The sequence below is a fragment of the Leucopleurus acutus genome, assembly GCF_964270905.1.
Source record: "Leucopleurus acutus genome assembly, chromosome: 14".
NCBI lineage: Eukaryota > Metazoa > Chordata > Mammalia > Artiodactyla > Delphinidae > Leucopleurus > Leucopleurus acutus.
In genome coordinates this window covers 6,945,843-6,968,046 of record NC_139156.1, presented here as the reverse complement: position 1 = coordinate 6,968,046, position 22,204 = coordinate 6,945,843, and the positions used below count along the sequence as shown (strand labels likewise).

The following is a 22,204-nucleotide window of genomic DNA, read 5'->3' as shown; positions in this document are numbered from 1 at the left end:
GCCTTCCCTGAGACTTTGTTCGGGGGGGCCAGATAACATCTAACAGTAAACAAAATCCTTAAGAAATCACATCTTGCCCCGGCCCCACCCAAGAAGTGTGAGGATGACAGCCAGCTCCACAGAGAAAACAAAAACAAAAACACAAACACAAAACCCACACACATGAGGAGATGCGTTAGGCTGGCGACCAGCCGTGTGTAGCTAATCTCTGCTTTGGGGTGTCTGATGCCAGCGTCTGTTGGACTTCAGCAATGTCTGCTCCATGTTTATGCTCTTCACTTTCTTTTCTGACCTTGAAGATGCATGGAAATATTTTCCTCCGCCACCATTCGGAGCTTCAGAGGTGAAGTCCATTCACGGCAAGGCGGGAGAACTGGTTGTTCAGGCTTTGTGCTGGAAAGCTCTGTAGCGAATCAAATGCCCTCCCGATAGGAGACAGAAGGCACATCCCAGAGAGGCCTCCTAGGCTGGCCAGAGAGTGGAAGTGCGTGCTCCTGTGTGCTGCCTTTCAGGCTCTCCAAACAGCCTGAGGCCACGTGACCAGGAGGCCTGAGCAGGGCAGGCGTGCCACTCAAGCAGAAACCAACCCATCAGGGCCCGTTGCAGAGACTCTGAGGGGGGACCCCGTGTTTTGCCAGTTTGGGGATGGCCCTGGCCTCACCCCACACAACGCAGGATACTTTGGGTGCTGCGGTGGGGCTTTTACTAGGAAAACAGATGCAAGTGTGTTGTAGGTGGGCCCAGTACAGGACCCTGCTCACTGCCGGGCACGTGCCTCAGGCCCGTCTTACAGGAGGGAAGCACTGCCCACTGTCTGGAAGCGCCGGCTCTGGGGCTGCTGCGCACCTCGCTTCCTCAACCCAGGCTTCTGTTAGAGATGCCAGCTGAGCCTTGGAGGACGAGGTGGTTAATCTTATGTGTCAACTTGACTGGGCCACGGGGTGCCCAGATTATTATCGCTGGGTGTGCCTGTGAGGGTGCGTCTGCATGAGATTAGCATTTGAATCTGTGGACTCAATAAAGCAGTCTGCCCTCCCCAGTGTGGGTGGGCATCTTCCAATCCACTGAGGGTCTGGTGAGAAGAACAAAAAGGCAGAGGAAGGAGGAATTCGCCCCCTTTGCTTCCTGCCTCACTGACTGAACCGGGATATCTATATTCTCCTGCCATTGCACTGGAATTTACCCCACCGGCTCCTCTGGTTCTCAGTGTTTGGGGCTCCGACGGGAATTGTACCACTGGCTTTCCCGGGTCTCCAGCTGCAGACAGCAGATCATGGGATTTCTCAGCCTCCACAGTCATATAAGCCAACTCCTCATAATAAATAGATAGACAGACAGATAAATAGACAGATAGAGAGATAATTTCCTGCTGGTTCTGTTTCCCTGGAGAATCTGAGTAACCCAGAGGACTTGGGACCATGGGACTCCTTCTAGAGTCAGGGCTCAGACCTGGGTCTTCAAAACACAAAGCCAGCACTCTTCTGACTGGCCACACTGCCCCAGAGCCAGTAAGATGGCAATATTCACAATAGGACGGTCTCCCCCACCTACTCACAGGGCCCAAGATGACCAGAGAGGAGGCTGAGCCGGATGTGCAAAGCCCCTCAGATGGTTTTAGGTACGGCACCAAGACGGGCAATGCTACCAGCGCACTCACTCAGGGACAAAGTGATTCCCTTTCCAATTTCCTCTGGATCACTTTGGTTCCAGTCACGAACAAAATCCCAGTTGGGTGTTAGTCTTTAACACTTTTCCAACGCCCCAGGCTCAGAGCCTTCTGCAGACAACAGCTTCAGGCCAGCTGTTAATAACACTTTTTTGCGTTCACTGCATTTGCTTTTATAGTTATTTTTTTTCCCATTTGTGACAACTGATACTTATTTTTCACTTACAGAAGTGACATAACATTTAAAAAACCACATATTATTTTACAAAAGGTAATCAATTTAAAGAAAAATTCTAATTAATTGAGAGGACAAATGGTGCACAAATTTCACCAAGGTTTGGAAAACACTAGTATTAAGACCTAAGGTGCAATCTTGGTTTTGAACCCTGGCTCTGCTGTTCCCTAATCATGTAGCTTTGTGCAGATCACCTAATTATTGTTAAATAATGAGATACTGAAAACGGAGTTCTCCTTGGAGTATAAAATAATAATTATTTATTGCTATTGTTATTGAATAGTTATATTTAAGAGTATCACATCTCAGTCATGCTTGTAGTTGTCATTTGTTGCTACGACAACTATGGGTGGACAAGCAGTGTGCAGAGAGTGCCCAGATACTGTAGGATCTCGGAAGGAGGCGTGAGGGCTGAGACCCGGGCAGGGAGGGAAGAGGCTCACTGTCCTGCTTGGCAGTAGGAATTGCAGAGCTCTTCATCAGAGAAATGGATTCCTGACGGCATCACAAGGACAATACGGTGTTTGTCAGCTGGGCCAGGGACACAGGCTCCTGCTCTCTTGGGAAATGAAAGGGTCTCTGCCAAAGGGGGATCCAGAGAGGGGCTTCAGGGAAACCCAGAGCTAGATGCCTGTCGCTCTGTTACAGGTGGGGGCATGTCAGCCAGCAGCACTCCCCGCAACAGAAAAGCCAGCCCTTCACGGGGAGGGGGTCCCAGTGTCCATCCGAGTCCACAGGGAGATGCTTGGATCTACTCCTTCGGGCGCCTCTGGGAGATGCTCCCACAGCTTCCTGTTGGCCTTGTCCTGGGAAAACTTAGAAGAGGAAGGTTCTCGGCATATTGTGTAGCTCTTCCCACAGTTTTGGGGTCACGACTCATACTATTTTTCTGACTCATCTACTGCTTTGTTTCAGTTTTTAAATAAACAACTTTCTGAGGTAAAGTTGACACATAATAAACTACACATATTTAAAGGGTAAAATTCGATGAACTCTGGCGTATGTACACACCCACGAAACCATGTGCACAGTCAGGACAATGAACATGACTGTTTCCCCCAAAGTTTTCTTAGTCATCTGTCCCCCAATCCTCTCTGCACCTCCATCCCCAGACAGATCTGCTTTCTGTCATTACAGATGAGTGTGCATTTCACAGAATTTTATATAAACAGAATATCACAGTATATATTCTTTCTTTGTCTCCCTTCTTTCAGCATAAAAAAATCATCAGTGCTGTTGTAATAGTTCATTCCATTATATTGCTGAGTCCATCATATGGATATATCACAACTTGATAATATGTTCATGCGTTGATGGACATTTGTACTTTTTTCCAGCTTTTGACTATTATAAATAAAGCCACTCTGAAGGTTTGAGTACAGTCTTTGTATGAACATATGCTTTCATTTCTTTGGGGTAAATGCCTAGGAATGGCATGGCAGGTTTGTATAGCAGGTCTGTTTAACTTCTGAAGAAACTGTGAAAATGTTTTCAGGAGTAGTTGTATCATTTTATATTCCAACTACTCGTGTATGAGGATTCATTCCGGTTCTTACAAATCCTCCCCAGCACTTGGTGTGGTCAGTCTTTTCCTGTTAGCCATTCTAGTAGACATGTACTGGTATCACATCATGGTTTTAATTTGTATTTCCCTAATTGAGCACTGATGCTAAGCACTTTTTCACGTGCTTATCTGTCATCTGCACATCTTTTCATAAAGTGTCCGTTTAAATATTTTCCCATTTTTAAATTGGGTTGTCTTATTATTCAATTATAAAAGTTCTTTAAGTATTCTAGATACAAGTCCTTTGTCAGATAAATTTTTACAAATATTTTCTCCCAGTTTGTGGCTTGCCTTTTCATTTTCAAAACAGAGACTTCTGAAGAGCAAAAGTTTTAGTTTTAATGAAATCAATGTACTACATTTTTTTATTATATTGTGCTTTTTGTTTGTTTTTGTTATATTTAAGATATCTTTGCCAAATCTACATCATTAGGGTTTTCACTTATGTTTTCTTTAGAAGTTTTATAATCTTAGCTCTTACATTTAGATATATATTTCACGTTAATTCTTATATATGGTGTGAGGTAAGTGTTGGGGTTCTTTTTTGCATATAAATCCAATTGCTCCAGCACCATTATCCTTTCCCTATTAAATTGCCTTGGCCCCTCTGTTGAAAAGCAATTGATCATGTATATGTGGGTTGACTTCTGGACTCTATTCTGTTCCACTGATCTCTTTGTCTATGTTTATGGCATGTTTATGGCAGGACCACACTGTCTTGATGACTGTAGCATTTTTCTTTTTTTTTTTAATTAAAAAAATTTTTTTATTATTATTTTTTTGGCTGTGTTGGGTCTTCGTTGCTGTGCGCAGGCTTTCTCTAGTTGCGGCCAGTGGGGGCTACTCTTCATTGTGGTGCTCTCGGGCTTCTCATTGCGGTGGCTTCTCTTGTTGCAGAGCACGGTCTCTAGGTGCACAGGCTTCAGTAGTTGTAGCATGTGGGCTCAGTAGTTGTGGCTCGCGGGCTCCAGAGGGCAGGCTCAATAGGTGTGGCACACGGGCTTAGTTGCCCCGCGGCATGTGGGATCTTCCCGGACCAGGGATTGAACCTGTGTCCCCTGCACTGGCAGGCAGATTCTTAACCACTGCACCACCAGGGAAGCCCCATGACTGTAGCTTTTAAATGAGTCTTGTAATCAGAGAGTGTACATTCTCCAATTTTGTTCGTTTTTTTTTTTTCAAAATTGTTTTGGATATTCTAGGTCCTTTGTATTTCTACGTAAATTTTAGGGTAAGTTTTCCAGTTTTAACTTGCCTTCCTGCATGATACTCAGTCTAGGCATTTTTGGTTTACTTGGGCACCTAGGAAAGGTGGTGAGTGCAGCCCCTCTGGTCCATGAAATAACGGGCTAGGGAAAACACCTGTGTCTCTGTCTCTCTCTTTCCCTGCACCCCTGCTCCTAACTTGTATAATTATTCAAGGAATACTTCTGGCAATTAAAATTCTTGTTATATAGTCATAGTCTATGTCAACCATGTCTTCATGGTTGAATCTCTTTGTCTCATCTGGATGCCAGCAATCAGGATTCGTGGTACAGATGAAGACGGTGGAACACTTATTTTAATAAGCTAGAAGACTTCCTGGCATGTTTTGAGTAAATTGTGCTACAGTCATGCAGAACTGGATTAATGTCTGTTTTATAAATAAGAACCAAATGGTATCACTTTGCCTGTAAAGTGTAACAGCCAGTGTCACCCGGTTACATCTCCGTCTGCTGTGTTAGGAAGCATTATCGTCCTTACTGTTTTATGTTTCTCTCTGAAGTACCAGGAAAGGACTTTATGTGACTCAGTCCAAGAGAGCTTAGTATCACAGCCTAGAGCTGACAAGCATGGAATCCAACCCCACTGGCCACAGGACACAGGGCTGGGCCTAGGGTAAAGCTGTGAGGTACCTGGAGCATGACATGTACTAGCCGTCGGGTGGCCCTGAAAGTGAGTGCCACAGGAAAGCTTGTACCCTGGGGGCCTCCCTCTCCTCACCCTAGTCCTGATTTGCAGGACAGTTGGCCGGGGAATATTTTGAAAACCAAAGTGGATCTTAGTCATCAAGGACTCACGTTTTCAGCCTAGCATCATGCATTTTCTATACTCTTTTTAAATTAAAAAAAAAAAAAATCTTGGCCTCCTTATGCTTCTCCCACCTCCCAAGTCAAACCAAACCGAAACAAAAAAGACACAACTCATTCCCTGAACTGAGTTCACATAGTGGGTTTTAATTAATTTAATTTTTCATAAATCAAACTTTTCTTTTGGGAGGTTTCTACTTTGTGCCAGGCCCTGGGCTATGACAGGAAAGGCTGGGGTGGCCCCCGCCTTCCAGGAGGGAATAACCTCATAGGAAGAGGAATAAACCCATAAATCATTAAAGGCAAAAGGGAACTGGAAGATGCTGCAAGAGAGGGGCAGGTGCCTTCCATCCTTGCTCAGGGCAGGGAGGAGCTCTTCTACCTCCAGGGAGAGTCTCAGGGGAGAGGAGGTGAAGGTTAGCACCCATCAGTTTCTATCACCCGGTTAATGGCGCACAATTATGACAACACGGCATCACAGGTAGGGAACTACAGGCGCCCGTATCTGCTAAGTGCTTTATGGCACTTTCTCCTTTAATTCCCGTAAGAATCTGACGCACACACGTACACACACATGTGTACACATGTATACACATATATAGTATATCTAATGTATTGTGTATGTGTATTTCCCCCACTTTACAGATAAGAAAACTAAGGCTTGGAGAGAGGCTAAGTCACTTAATTGGGATTTATCATTATTAGCAGCTAGTAAGGATAAAAGCCAAGACTTGAACCCAGGCAGTCTCATGTCATAGCCCAAACATTAGCAGAGAAAAACGTTTCTTTACGTAAAATGGACTCATGTTGAGCCTTGAGTGGAACTATTTTGGCTCTTTTTATTTGGAATGTTACAATATTTAAGTGTGTTGAAAGGTATAGCTCAAAGAGTACTTTCCATCCTAAAGCGTGTGCGCTGACGGTCGTGAGGCTTCTGCTCTCACACAGGCGTGCGGGAGGACAGACCACACCACCCCTTTGTCCTTACATGTATTCATGGAGCTAAATAAGACTTTACCAGCTACAATAACACCCGTCAGTTATCTGTGCTATAGTGTAAACAATGAAATTCTTATTATGTACTCAGAAACCACAAAGCCATTTCCATGGAAACTCTGTTTTCATGTCATATCTTTAATGAATAGGTAATGAAAGAAATGCTGCATTTACAACTTCATTACTAGTTTAAAAAAATAGAAAGCACACACTCACACACATACAAACCCAGCCGTAAATTTGAATTATGGTCATTGTCATGTTTTAGAACACAGTGAACATCATAGGGGAATTTTCAAGGCTGTCATTTTGGATTGAGTGGATGGAGGGAAGACGAAAAAGAAAATATGTTGCCAAAAGCCTACCCACCATGCCAACAACTTGCAGTGTTAGTCTCACTCTTTATCTCATTATGATTTTAATAATTTTGGCACAGAATGAGTCCCCATGCCCAGGAACAAGTATGTTTGGGAGTGGAGAAGGGAAATGTCAAATAAAACCCTTGTTTCCTTCAGATACCCACAGCTGACCTGCCTCTTTTTTTAAGAGGATATGTTAAAAATGGTAGTCTTCTTTGAGCCTCTCCCATCACGAGAAGGTTGACGAGATAGGAATCTGATGTGCTGTTAAAGGATTGCTTTAATGTAACATAAAAGATTATCTATTCACTGCATCTAATTGCCGAGGGGAATCAGTTCTGTGACATCAGTGCAAGTATCTTAAAAAAGCCTTTTACAAGAATTATTAACAAAGAATGTGTAGCCTCCATTCTGATGGTCTGATCAAGACGTGTGAGCAGGTCTGAAGGGACAGTGATAGAACCGCAGGATGACAGGGAAGAGGAAGAGGCATGACGCCGCCTCCACACACTCAGCTGCCCACCACCTCCCGGACAAGTAGACTGGTGCTTCCCTGCCACTGCCCACACCCCTCTCCACCCCGTGCCATGGATGGAATGTGCAGATGGGGTAAAACATCTCAGGGGCAATTCGATCGGCACAGAAAATTATATAAAACCTTATTCCCATTCCATCAAACCGTCCTGACTTCCGATCCTTGCCCAGGTCAAGTGTCTGATAGCTCAGGAAATGTCTCATGTTTCCCGGCATGGTTATGTACCATCAGGCGACCTAGAAATGACGTCCAGTAGTTCATGGAGCAGCACGTCCTCATTCACTAGACCCCATCATTTGAGGTTTGTGATAATCTCAATGATAACTGGGCTGAAACTCATCTTCATCCATTACTGAAGAGAGCATGCTAAGAAAATCCACAGGGAAAGAAAGATTTCAGAAAAGATACATATACTTCTTTCAAATGCCCTTGGTGGCGGGTGGGGGAATGCTCATTTGTCTAGAAAACATAACTTATCTGTCCATTAAAGTTCTTTCCCTGAGAGCTTTGGACAGGTGATTTTTTCTAGTGTAACTCTGAGTACTTGAAAATCATAAAGCTGCATTTCTTTAATAATACTCTACGGATGAGAGGCATCATGCTGTAATAAAGAAAAATATTGTTTGGGCTCCCTTTGAACTTGCTGTGTGGCCTCGGAAATTCCCTTCTCTGGGTTGTTTCCTTATCTATACATTGAATGGGTAGGACAAGATGGTCTCTGAGGTTTAATGTCTTGTGAATTCATGTGCTTTTCACCAAACCCCAGGCTGACCCACCTCTACTAGGCTGAAGCACAGAGGTGGCTGTGTGAGAAGCAGCTGGACACAAACACTGCCACTGGCAGGACCCCCAGGGCTCCCGACCTCATGGAAGCTCCTGCTCCTCAGCTCTGTCCACGGTCACTGCAGTCTTTGTCCACACACGCCCATGGGGAGCTTCAGCCTCCCTGGGAGATGTTGTCCTGTGTCTTTGAGGCACCTTGATGTGAACTTATAAGGGCTACATTGTCAGTATTATATGAGCCAGCCTCTAACACACCCTCCAAACTCAGGACAATCCATCCAGCCATTTCTGTGTGATATACAGGAGCATCGACTCTGCAGGGGGTGGGGGGAGGGCACGGCCCTGGACTTGCTGTCAGACCTTCTGGGCTTGGGGTCCAGCTCTGTGGACCTGGATAAATCACTCCAAGCTTCTCTCTGCAAGTGAGAACACCAATACCTAACCCCAAATATCTCTCTAGGTAGATCTGAGGACCACCCGAGAAAGTGGGGGTGGAATTGATTAATAAACTGTAAAGTGAAATACAAGTATTACAGAAAAAACAGAGCAGACACACTCATCTCCCTCTTAGACTCAACAGGTTGCCAGCTGCTGTCAGTCCCAGCACTGACCCCCTGCGGGCACCTACCATATTCAAGTTAGGTCAGGTCATGGCTATATTCTGCCACATTCCTCTGTTTAACGCTTTCTTTTTCCCTCTTTCTTTTTATAGATTAGCCTTTTTCTTTCCTTAGTTCTACTCATAGCACCTTCCACAGTGTTGGGCAGAAAGAATTCCACAATTATAATACTTTACATATGTTTTGGTCATTTGACAACAAACAATTATAAAATCTATACAAAATACAAAGTGGTGGGCTTCCCTGGTGGTGCAGTGGCTGGGAGTCCGCCTGCCAATGCAGGGGACGCGGGTTCGTGCCCCGGTCTGGGAGGATCCCGCATGCTGAGCTGCTGGGCCCATGAGCCATGGCTGCTGAGCCTGCGCGTCCGGAGCCTGTGCTCCGCGGCGGGAGAGGCCCCAGCAGTGAGAGGCCCGCGTACCGCAAAAAAAAAAATACAAAGTGGTTTTTCCCTATAGATGAGTCACCTTCTAAAGGGCAAAAGATCCTTTAGATGAGCACTTTCATTTCTGGAATTCTACCCTAAGGATATAATCCAAAATATATAAAAACTTTTATATGTAAACATGTTCATTGAAGAGTTATTTATAATAGGGAAAATTTTAATTAATATAAATGTCCAAAAGAGGAAAAGGAGTCAATAAATTTGAGTGTCTCAACTATGTAGATTATAGTGCAGCCATTGGAAATATCTGAAAGAGTAGAAGTGCTACAGTTTCACATGCAGGCAGGAAAAAAACAGAATGCAGAATTATAGACTCACCCCTAATCCATTTATTCAACAAACATCTCTTGAGCACGTGCCATGTACCAGGCATTGTTACAGGCTTGGAAGTAGAGCCCTGCACAAGGCATGTGGTCTCCAAGCTCTAGTGGAAGAAACTTCACACCAGCGTAGGGGGGAATGGGTGGAGATCTAAAATAAGCCAGCAAATAAACAAACAAAAGAAATGCCAGGTGGTGAGAGAGCTGCACAGAGAGAAAGGACTGGGGCCATCAGGGAAAGCCTCTCTGTGGATGGGATATCTGAGCTGAGGTCTGAATTACAATCCGGAAACACACCTGACAATACCAATAGGACAAGCACTCCAGGCAGAGGAAAGAGCCAGTGCAAAGGTCCTGAGGTGGGAACAAGGGTGGATCATTTGAGGAATAGACAGAGGGCACAGTGGCCAGGGGGACATTTATGAGCGAAGGTTGGAAAGGAAAGCAGGGCCATGTTCTGAGGCCTTATTAGTAGGGGAGTCAGCCAGGAGGCTGAGATGAAGATAGAAGGAACCACAGGAGAGGGTGGTATGTGGGACCCCAGGTGGGGGATGGAATACTCAGCTGAGGGCCATGCAGCAAGGGGTCAGAGGGGTGGGAACAGAGAAGAGCACGTTTTCACAACACGGAGACAGTTGAGGACACCAGTAAGAGACATGTATCTCCCTGACACCAAATCAGAAGCCTGGCTGGAGCAGGTCAAGGACATGGGGACAGAGACTGCAGTCAGTTCTTCCAAGGAGTTCTGATGAGATGGGAGTAAAGAACAGGGTAATAGGTAGAGGTGATGCAGGGCCCTGGGAAGCCTTTTCCCTGCCAAGATAAGCACTAGTGGAGCTCTTTTATGCTGTTGGGAGTGAGGAGGGAGACGCCGATGATTCAGGAGAGGAGAAGCAAGTCACTGAGAGGGTGCTCAGGTAGGAGAAGGACTGGCCTGGATGCACATGGTGGGGGGCAGGGGCCACTGGGTTGGTGGTGCTGGTCATGGGAAGATGGGGCCATGACTCTCACTGCTCCTATTTCCCCAACTAAGAATAGTTACCAGGTAAGACAGGAGAGCTGTGTGTGTGTGTGTGTGTGTGTGTGTGTAAGTGATTTCAGAAGGAAGAAGTTATGAAGCAGGGACACGTTGGGTGTCCACTAGGATTCGTCACTGTGAGTTTTACACTCTGGTGAGAATGGCCATCATCAAAAAGCCTATAAACAATAAATGCTGGAGAGGGTGTGGAGAAAAGGGAACCTCCTGCACTGCTGGTGGGAATGTGAATTGGTGCAGACACTATGGAGGCTCCTTAATAAACTACAAATGGAGCTACCATATGATCCTGCAGTCCCACTCCTGGGCATATATCCAGAGAAAAACATACTTTGAAAAGATACATGCACCCCAATGTTCATTGCAGCACTGTTTACAATAGCCAAGACATGGAAGCAACCTAAATATCTACCAACAGATAAATTGATAAAGAAGATGTGGTACATATATACAGTGGAATATTACTCGGCCATAAAAAGGAATGAAATAGTGCCATTTGCAGCAACATGGATGGACCTAGAGATTGTCATACTGAGTGAAGTAAGTCAGAGAAAGACAAATATCATATGATATTGCTTATATGTGGAATCTAAAAAAATGACACAAACTTACTTACAAAAGAGAAATAGACTCACAGACTTAGAAAACAAACTTATGGTTACCAAGGTGAAAGGTCAGGGGGAGGGATAAATTAGCAGGTTTGGGTTAACATATATACACTACTATATATATAATAGATAATCAATAAGGACCTACTATATAGCACAAGGAACTCTATTCAATACTCTGTAATAGCCTATATGGGAAAAGAATCTGAAAAAGAATGGATATATGTATATGTATAACTAAATCACTTTGCTGTACACCAGAAACTAACACAACATTGTAAATCAAATTTACTGCAATATAAAAAAAAATTCATGGCTGAGGGTTTTAAAGTCTCCCCCACCGCCAGCATGACTGTGAGCTTCTCTCTAACAATATCCAGCTGCTCAGGTGGGCATAGGGTGGGAGGTGTGACCAGGATGCTTACATGTACCTAATGCCCAAACCAAAAAATGGTGAGGAGATAGACCAAAACGCTTGTGGTGGGTGTTTTTCAGTGGTGAGATCATGGTGAGATTTCTTTTCTCCTTTCAATTTTATATATCTTCCAAATTTCCTATATGGAGTTTTAATAATAGTGGGAAAATAATTATAGTTTTTAAAAGAAAAAATATGGATGAGGGTGGTTACAACTCCCCATATGTCAGATATTTTTCATCTGGCAGGGTTGCTCAGTGATGGTCCAGCAAAATATTCAAATCAGCTGGAGAGTATTTCCAATTCACTTTTTTTTTTTTTTTTCGGTACGTGGGCCTCTCACTGCCATGGCCTCTCCCGCTGCGGAGCACAGGCTCCAGACGCGCAGGCTCAGCAGCCATGGCTCACGGGCCCAGCCGCCCGCAGCATGTGAGATCTTCCCGGACCGGGGCACGAACCTGTGTCCTCTGCATCGGCAGGCGGACTCTCAACCACTGCGTCACCAGGGAAGCCCTCCAATTCACTTTTTAAAAGTCAACTTTGTATTTTGTGTAATTTGAGATTTAAAGAAAAGTTGCAAAGATAGAGAGTTTCTATGTACCATTCATCCAGATTCCATAAATTGACAACATCTTACATAAACATGCTGCATTTGTCAAAATTAAGAAACTATCACTGGTGCAGTACTATAAACTAAGTCACAGACTGTAATTGAATTTTGCCGGTTTTCCCACTAACATCCTCTTTCTCTTCCAGGATCTAATCTGGGAAACCACATTGCATTTAGCCAATTAGCTCTAAAAGATTCCTTGGCCAATGTGCAAAAATTGTTAGTTTTATCTACTCCATAGTGTCACTGTGAGAATTAACTGAAGAAATCTGTAGGAAAAAGCTGTGTAAACTGAAAAGTGTGACACTGTACTGAATGATGATGATGATGATGATGCAAACTTCACATTGTTAAACCCGTGTGCTGAAATTGAAGGGGAAATGAGAATAGAAACTTGCATTTGTAGACCATCTTGTACTTCTTTAAGTGCCTGAAAGTCTCATCTGCTAATAAAAAGCCATCATATATTGTTTACTGTATATGTCAAGCATGTGTTGTGCGTATATTAGTTTCCTGATGCTGCTGTAACAAAGTGCCACAAACTGGGTAGCTTAAAACAGCATAAGTTTACTGTCTCACAGTTCCAGAGGCGGAAGTGCAAAATGAAGGTGTTAGTAGGGTTGCATCCTTTTCGGTGGCTCTGAGGGAGAATCTCTTCCATGCCTCTATTTTAGCTTCTTGCGGTTGCCGGCAATCCCTGGCTTTTTTTGGATTGTAGAAGCATCATTCAAATCTTTGCTTCTGTCATCACAGGTGTTCTCGTTCTCTCTCTCTCTCTCTCTCTCTCTCTTTCTCTGTGGCTCTGTGTCCGAATTTCTCACTTCCTATAAGGGCACCAGGCATTGGAATAGGGCCCACCCTTATCCAGCACAACCTCACTGTAACTGTTATGTCTGCAAAGACCTTATTTCCAAACAAAGTCACATGCACAGGTTCTGGGTGGGCCTGAATTTTAGGGGGACACTAGTCAACTCAGTACAGAGCTCTAATTCATTAACTCATTTCATAAGACTCATCAACTTTACGAGGCAGATACTTTTATTACTCCCAATTTATAGACAGAAAAACTGAGGCTTAGAAATTAGAAAGGTCAATAACTTGCCCGAAGTCCAATAGCCTCAAGTGGCCATGTGCAAACCGGTCTCTCAAGCTCCGTCTTCTTTACCACTATCCCAGTGTTTCTCAAACTGGGGTTAAAGGTCATATTCTTGGGATTCTTCTAAGTCTCAACGATAAGTTAAAGTTTTCGTTCTTTTATTCTGACAATACTCTCCTAAAACCCACGTCAACATATTACAGAAACTTGCCATGTAACCAAATGCTGTGCCCAGTGCCCAGTCTTGTAATTGTGGGTAGGATGGAGTTGGGGTCAGGGCCAACCACGAGCAAACAGAGGACAGCACATGTAAAGAACACCTCTCGCCAGGTGAAGCCCAGATGATGTCATGACGTGCCAGGCAAGTTCAGGATCCCGGGGAGGTGAACTTGGAAAAGCTCCTGTGACAGAGGGAGGTGAGGGGGCATCAGAGGCAGACACTCAGGAGTTGAGACCTTGAGAACTCCCAGCCCCGCCCGCCCAGGAGCGCCCCGAGGAGAGTCAGGCGGTTTAATTCGGGCACAACAACATCATCTGTCACGTTAAACTCAAGCTTTTAATTGGACTTCTATAGTTTCATGGTTTTGTTTGTATTGAATCTTTAAATTTGCTTTGGTTTTTATAGATGTATAAGAGCTATAACCATAAGGAAATTGTACCTAATTTATGTTTGCACATATCTGAGTAATATTATAATAAAAAGAATTAAGGTCAACCCAAGGAATTCATGAAGTTTTGTTCTAGATGGAGAAAAACCAGCCTCTGCTCTGTCTTGCTTCCCGGTTTCACTCCTGCCAGGACCTACCAAGGACAATGTGCTCTCACCCCACTTTGCGGGGAGGAAACCTTGTCCCCAGGAAGGCAGGTAAGTTCCCAAGTGACATCACACAGGTGGTTTATAGGAGAGCTGCGAGGACCCACCAATCGGTCAGGACTCCAAGCAGTATGGGGCAGAAAACTCAATTCAAACCAGCTAAAAATTTAAAGGGAATTTATTGGTGCATATGACTACATAGATCAGGAGTAAAGCTTACTTTGGGTTGGTTTTGATATGGGGTTCAGTATATGACCAGGACTTGGGTTACCTCTTCTTCTTAGCTCCTCCACTATTTCCCAGGTCAGCTTTGTCCCCAGGGTCCCAAGATGGCCAACAGCAGCTTCCTGGACTTGGTGCTTCTCCACTCAAGCCCAGTGGGGACACAGCAGCCTAGAGGAAACCCCCATGCACCCTCTTGGCTCTGACTGGGCTGCATGCCCATATCCAAAGCAACCCTAGACCCAGGGGAAAATGTGCGCTAGTTGCCTTACATCTAGGTTATGTGCTCCTCTCAGAGCCAGGAGCGTGGATAAAGCCACCAGAAGTGCATGCACTGGGGGTGACATTCCCCAGAAGGGAACTGCGTGAAGTTACTGAGAAAAGAGTAAATGGAGGCTGGACACAAACCTAACAGATGTTAATGTGAAAAAACACGTGGTTGCAAGCTCTTATCTGAGTTTTTATCCCAACTCTACCACTTTTCTTGTTGTGCAACCTTGAGCATCTTGACTTCTCAATACCTCAGTGTCTTCAGCTGTCAAATGCGGATCATGATAATATCTATATCTTAGTGTTTGGGGGGCAGGGTAAAAATTAAATCAGATAATACACTTAAAATGATTAGCCCAGCATCTGGGAAATAGAAGTCCTCACCAAATGTTAGCTGTTATTCACACCAGTTTTTAATCTGGTCCCAAAACACAGAGGCCAATAGTGAGGATAATAATGTCCAGGGTAAGGGCTGGTGGGGGATCCTGAGCTTGACAGGTGAAAAGCCTGTACTTGCTCAGAAGAAATACACCTGGCTCACCCCCTCATCATAAAACCTCTTAAAACTGGTGTTGGTGGAATAAACAAATGAAACTTAATTTAACTTAAAAGCTGTTGCACAGCAAAGGAAACCATCAACAAAACGGAAAGACGACTGAATGGGAGAAAATATTTGCAAATGATATGACTGATAAGGGGTTAATATCCAAAATATATAAACAGCTCATACAACTCAACATCAAAGAAAACAAACAACCCAGTGAAAAAAAAATAGGCAGAAGACCTGAATAGATATTTTTCCAAAGAAGACATACAGATGCGCAACAGGTACATGAAAATATGCCCAACATCACTAATCATCAGAGAAATGCAAATCAAAACCACAATGAGATATCACCTCACACCAGTCAGAATGGCCATCATCAAAGAGTCTATAAATAACAAATGTTGGCAAGGATGTGGAGAAAAGGGAGCCCTCCAACACTGCTGATGGGATTGTGAACGTGTGCAGCCATTATGAAAACAGTATGGAGGTTCCTCAAAAAACTAAATATAGAACTACTATATAATCCAGCAATTCCACTCCTGGGTATATAACTGAAGAAAATGAAACACTAATTTGAAAGAATACATGCACACCAATGTTCACAGCAGTATTATTTACAATTGCCAAGATATGGAAGCAACCTAAGTATCCATCAACAGATGAATGGATAAAGAAGGTATGACATATATATATATTATATATATATACACATATATAACATATACACAATAGAATATTACTCAGCCATAAGAAGAGTGAAATTCTGCCATTTGTAACAACATGGATGGACCTAGAGGGTATTATGCTTCGTGGGTATTACTAATTAGTATTATGCTTAGAGGGTATTATTATGCTAAGTCAGACAGAGAAAGACACAAATACTCTATGTTATCACTTACATGTGGAACCTAAAAAAAAACACAAACGAATGTATACAACAATACAGAAACAGACGCAGATATAGAGAACAAACTAGTGGTTACCAGTGGGGAGAGGGAAGGAGGGAGGGGAAAGAGAGGACTATGGGATTAAGAGATGTAAACTACTACGTATAAAACAGATAAGCAACAAGGACATATTGTACAGCACAGGGAAATATAGTCATTATTTTGTAATAACTTTAAATGGAGTTTAATCTATAAAAATATTGAATCACTATGTGGTACACCTGAAACTAATATAATATTGTAAATCAACTATACTTATGTTAAAAAAGTGGGGTTGGTGGCAAGGTTTCCTTAAAGGTGGAGAAGTTCAGGTTCATAGATGTCCTGTGTCAACAACGCAATGCATGCCCCTGTGTGGGCGTGTGTGCATGGGTGTGTGCATGTATGTAGAACATGTGTGTGAGTATATGGACATGTGAGTGTGTGTGTGTATGTGTGTGTAGGGGATCTGGAATAGTGATTTTTTAAAAATTGGGGTATAGTTGCTTTACAATGTTGTGTTAGTTTCTGCTAGTTTCTGCTGTACAATGAAGTGAATCAGCTATACATATACATATATCCCCTCCCTCTTGGACCTCCCTCCTACTGCCCCCCATCCCACCTATCTAGGTCACCACAGAGCACCAAGCTGAGCTCCCCGTGCTATACAGCAGGTTCCCACTAGCTATCTAACTCACACATGGTAGTGTCTATATGTCAATCCCAATCTCCTGATTCATTACCCCTTCCCCCCACCTCCCGGTGTCCACACATCTGTTCTCTACGTCTGTGTCTCTATTCCTGCCCTGCAAATAGGTTCATCTGTACCATTCTTCTAGGAATAGTGATTTGAGGTCCTCAGAGCAAGCTCAGTTTTGGAACCATGCAGGTAAGAGGATACCAAAGGGCAGGTGGTCTGTGGGGACAAAAGCCTATGAACCCTGAAAACTGCCAGAGGCAAACGTATGGCTCAGGGACCTCCAGGCCTCGCCTTTCTCCCTCCCAGTGAGGCTGTGATCTTGCTGCTACTGACTCTGGTTCAAGGACCAGGAGGACCTCAGGTGTAAAACTGTCCCTTAAACGGAAGTGACTGGAGAGAATGTGTGAGTCTCTCAGCATGTGGTGGGAATCTGAGTATAAACAGGCAGTGGAGTAGCAGGAATTCCTCTGTTTTCTTTGCAACTCTGTTGGGACCCAGCTGTGCTGTGCAGGGAATGAAGTGAATGGGAAAGGCCAAAACCCAAATCCAAACCCCAAACCAAAACAAACAGCAAAATCTTTGCCAGTGCACTTCGCACCTGCTTCTGCTCTGTGGAGCTGCCCCGCTCCTCACACCAGGTTCTGAATCCTGGGGACTTTTACCAGGGTGTGTGTGTGTGTGTGTGTGTGTGTGTGTGTGTGTGTGTGTGTGTGTGTGTGTGTGTGTGTGTGTGTGTGTGTGTGTGTGTGTGTGTGTGTGTGTGTGTGTGTGTGTGTGTGTGTGTGTGTGAGACTCCCTTGGCTGCCGAGGCAGTACCTTTCCCTAGGCTGCATAGGGTGATGTGCCAATGAGCAATTCCTTAGGATGGGAACAGAGAACACTCTTCAGCCTTGTTCATCTGTAAAAAGGATGTTCTGTTTCAACTAGTTCCAGGTGATCACAGAAATTCACCAAGGTGATTTAGATGCCTTAAACATTCTGTTAAAAGTTTTGGTTTTCTAGATAGGGTTCTAATTCAAGCTCATGTTGAAAATTTAATTAAAAACCATGAAAAGGAAATGCAGGGAGTAAATCAGTAAGGGGGCTGCTCAGGCGAGCACATCTTTTTAACGGCAGGTTTCTTTCTGACAGGCAATCTGAGGATCTGCTGCATGAAGGATTGAGAATCGTTCTTAAAGATGAAACTGCAAAAAATAATGTGGGGTAATGCCTTCTCAGAGTCATCTGACTCATAACCAGGGTAAAAATGGAAGGGCATAATTACTGCTGTGCACCAAAATTTATGTAAAGAAGGTTTATCGTTGCGCATTCATAGTGCTGAAAATTGGGAAATAATCTAACTTTCTAAAATAGGAAAACAGTTAAATCATGTTATTTTCACATGCTGGTCTTTCATGTAGTTATTAAGAATCAAATTTGAAAAATATTTAATGAAAGGCAAATACCTATGACTCAATTCCCAGTTTAAAAAAGGAGGGTTCAAAACTCTGTATATTGTATGATCCCAATTTTGTGTTAAAATATACAGAGAAAAGACTGGAAGGAAATCTTTAATATGATAACAATGGAAGTGAAATGTATGTCTTCACTGCTGAGTGGGGAAATTGGTGGTATTCTTCTTTCTTCTTCATGCTTTCTTTACAAAACTTTTGCAAATGCACATATGTGTGCATATATATATACGTGTATACATCATACATATAATGTGATATAAACATTATGTATATATCACATTTATAATCAGAAGGCATTTGTTTTTTTTTTTTTAAATTTGGCCATGCAGGGCAGCATGTAGGATCTTAGTTCCCTGACCAGGGATCGAACCCGTGCCCCCTACGTTGGAAGCACGGAGCCTTAACCACTGGACCTCCAGGGAAGTCCCTCAGAAGGCAGTTTTGAAGATATTCAGAATAATGGAAATGGACACTGGGGCTACAAGTACATATTATCAGTAGATTAAGAGCTTGGACAGTTATCTTGAGAACCCTCACTGAGCTGTGGGAAAATTCAAAAAATCAAGTCTTCCTGACTCTAAAAAAGCTTCCCTTCACTCTGCCTCTTGCTGATGACTGCAAAGTTTTGCCTTCCTCCTTCCTTTTACACCGAGCCTTCTTTTTTTTTTTTTAAACTTTTTATTTTATATTGAAGTAGAATTGATTAACAGTGTTGTGTTAGTTTCAGGTGTACAACAAAGTGATTCAGTTATACATATACATGTATCTATTCTTTTTCAAATTCTTTTCCTAATAAGGTTGTTACAGAATATTGTGCAGCGTTCCCTGTGCTGTACAGTAGGTTGGTTATCCATTTTAAATATAGCCTGTGTGGACATGTCAATCCCAAACACCCAGCCGTCCTGAGCTTCCCACGTGCACCATCGCTCTGTACCTCCGCTTCTCTGACCTGGTGATGATTTGACTTCTACTCCTTAGCTCCATGGACAGTCTTCTCCTTTAGAACGCTGGTGACCTCCTGATGTTTGAATCCTCATTTGTCTTAGTCAGCTTGGGCTGCCGTAACAGACCCACAACCTGGTGGCCTTAAACAACAGATACTTATTCTCACACAGTTCTGGAGGCTGGATGTCCAAGATCAAGATGCTGGCAGGTTTGGTTTCTGGTGAGACCTCTCTCCCTGGTTTGCAGATAGTCACCGTCTCGTTGTGTCCTCACATGGCCTTTCCTTTGTACATGCACACTCTTTGTGTCTCTTTCTCTTCTTAAAAGGACACCAGTCCTATTGGCTTAGGGGCCACCCTTACAACCGCATTTAACTTTACCTCCTTAAAGGCCCTATCTCCAAATACAGTTACAGTGGGAGTCAGGGCTTCAACATGTGGATTTTAGGGGGAACACCGTTCAGTCCATGACACGATCCTGCCAGCACTGACAGCTCTGTGTCCACCATCTTCCACTTAGCTTCTAGGTACCATGCTCTTCTGCTTCTGTCTGCCTCTCTGGTATTTCTTCTCTAGCTTATTCACTATTATACTTTTTTTTTTTTTTTTGGCTGCATTGGGTCTTAGTTGCAGCATGCGGGATCTTTGCTGTGGCACGCAGGGATCTTTCGTTGTGTCACATGGGTTTCTCTCTAGTTGTGCTGCGTGGGCTTCTCTCTAGTTGTGGCATGTGGGTTTTCTCTCTCTAGTTGTGGCGTGCAGGCTCCAGGGCACATGGGCTCTGTAGTTGTGGCGCGCGGGTTCCAGAGTGCGTGGGCTCTGTAGTTTGTGGCATGCAGGCTCTCTAGTTGAGGCGTGTGAGCTCGGTAGTTGTGGTGCGCGGGCTTAGTTGCCCTGAGGCATGTGGGATCTTAGTTCCCTGACCAGGGATCAAAACTGCATCCTGCATTGGAAGGCAGATTCTTTTCCATTGGACCACTGAGGAAGTCCCACTATTACACATTTTAAATTTGCTTCTTAAATGTTCAGGCTTCTGGGGCCCTCCCTGGCCCCCCCCCCCGTTGTCTTATCCTGAGTGATCTCATCAATCTCTGGAGGTCTGTGTGCTGATGATGCCCAAATCTCCACCTCTGACTCTCAACTTCTCTGCGCAGCTCCTGTCCCAACATTCGTACTGCCTACACCAGTCATTCTTAACTGGGGACAATTCTGTCTCGCAGGGGACATTTGGTCATGTCTGCAGATGTTTTTGGTCATCTCAGCTGGGGCTGGGGGCGCTACTGGCATCTGTGGTTGCTGCTAAACATCCTACAGTGCAGAGGACAGAATGATCCAGCCCCCAAAGTCAACAGTACTGAGGCTGAGAAACCCTAGCTACACCTTGGCTGAAAGTGTCCCCATCTCCTCTGTTTCCCAAACACGAACCTTCCTTTCCAAGCTGTGCCCCTCACACCCAGGTCATCCAGATGAATTCCCAGCTCCCACACCCTCTTCACACACTGCCTCAGCTGGGGGATCATTTAGTCTCCCTGATGCTGCAAATTCTTTGGGCTCAAGACTCGCTCCTCTCTACATGCTGTTTTTCTGCTTCTGGAAGATCTTTTTTTTTTCAATTTGAAAAATATGTCAAAGCATACATTGGGGAAAAAAATCATCACAATCTCACACTTGATAGGTGAAGTAAAAATCCCTTCAGTCCCTCTAATTTCACCCCTGACAGATAACCACTGATGATAGTTTGGAGTGTACCCTCCTAGTTATTTTTTCTGAAAGGATATGACTATAGACATGCACACTTAAAAAAAATAAATAGGGGCTAATCGGCGGCGTTTGCGGAGGCTAAGGAGTTTAGGGCGTCTGTACTAGTTGCTGCTTTTGGCGCGAAAAATGCCGGGTCTGGCGGCCGCAAGCCCTGCCCCGTCTGAGTCGCAGGAGAAGCAGCCTCTGAAGCCCTGCTGCGCCTGCCTGGAGACCAAGAAGGCGCGCGATGCGTGCATCATTGAGAAAGGAGAAGAGAACTGTGGACCCCTAATTGAGGCCCACAAGGAATGCATGAGAGCCCTGGGATTTAAGATATGAAATGGTGGTCTGCTCTGGGAATTAATAATTCCTGAAAAATGAAGAAGATTTAATAACTTTGGGAGCTCTTTGATGAACATTGATAAATTTAAAAATATTTATAACTTATTTAAAAAAAGAGAATATCCCTGGTAAAAAAAATAAAATAAATAAATAAATAAATAAAATGGAATTGTGCTATATGTATTGTTCTGCAAATCGTTTTCGTCCTTTAAAATTATATCATTTCCCAGGTCAGTATATACAGCTTTTCATTTCATTCTTTCTTTCTTTTTTTTTTTTTTTTTTTTTTTTTTTTTTTTTGCGGTACGCGGGCCTCTCACTGTTGTGGCCTCTCCCGTTGCGGAGCACAGGCTCCGGACGCGCAGGCTCAGCGGCCATAGCTCACAGGCCCAGCCGCCCGCGGCATGTGGGATCTTCCCGGACCGGGGCACGAACCCGTGTCCCCTGCATCGGCAAGCGGACTCTCAACCACTGCGCCACCAGGGAAGCCCTTCCTCATTCTTTTTAACAGTATCTGGTGGTACTGTTCCGCTCTTGTAATACTACAAACTTTTGTGATGTAAAATAACATGTTCATGACTAGGGCTAATAAATTATTATGAAGGAACTATAACCCCGGTAAAGAGCTATGGGCCTAAACTATTGGCTAAGTCAGAAAATGTGTCAAAATGCAGTGTCACTTGCAAAAAATTGGCTTGCGTTTGAAAATAAAACCTCCCTGCCCCACCTTCCCTCCCCCGCACCCCGCCCCGGGCTTTTTTTAAAGCTCATGTGCTACCTATTGGAGATTACTGCGGTAGTCTGACATTTATCAGCGAAGTTTACAAAAGCTTGGAATGAGAAACTCTCTTCCTCAGAGAGCCTGCTAAAGAGGAGGCAAGCCCCACG

General features: G+C 44.0%; 1 protein-coding gene across 1 annotated transcript; it reads left to right on the top strand.

The window, feature by feature from the left end:
• Window positions 1-21,084: 21,084 nt before the first annotated feature.
• LOC309971525 (cytochrome c oxidase copper chaperone-like) lies at window positions 21,085-21,802 on the top strand. The gene has a single exon (XM_082854611.1). It carries the CDS (start codon window positions 21,122-21,124, stop codon window positions 21,311-21,313), a length of 192 nt encoding a protein of 63 aa, XP_082710737.1. The 5' UTR covers window positions 21,085-21,121; the 3' UTR covers window positions 21,314-21,802.
• The last annotated feature ends 402 nt before the right edge of the window (window positions 21,803-22,204 follow it).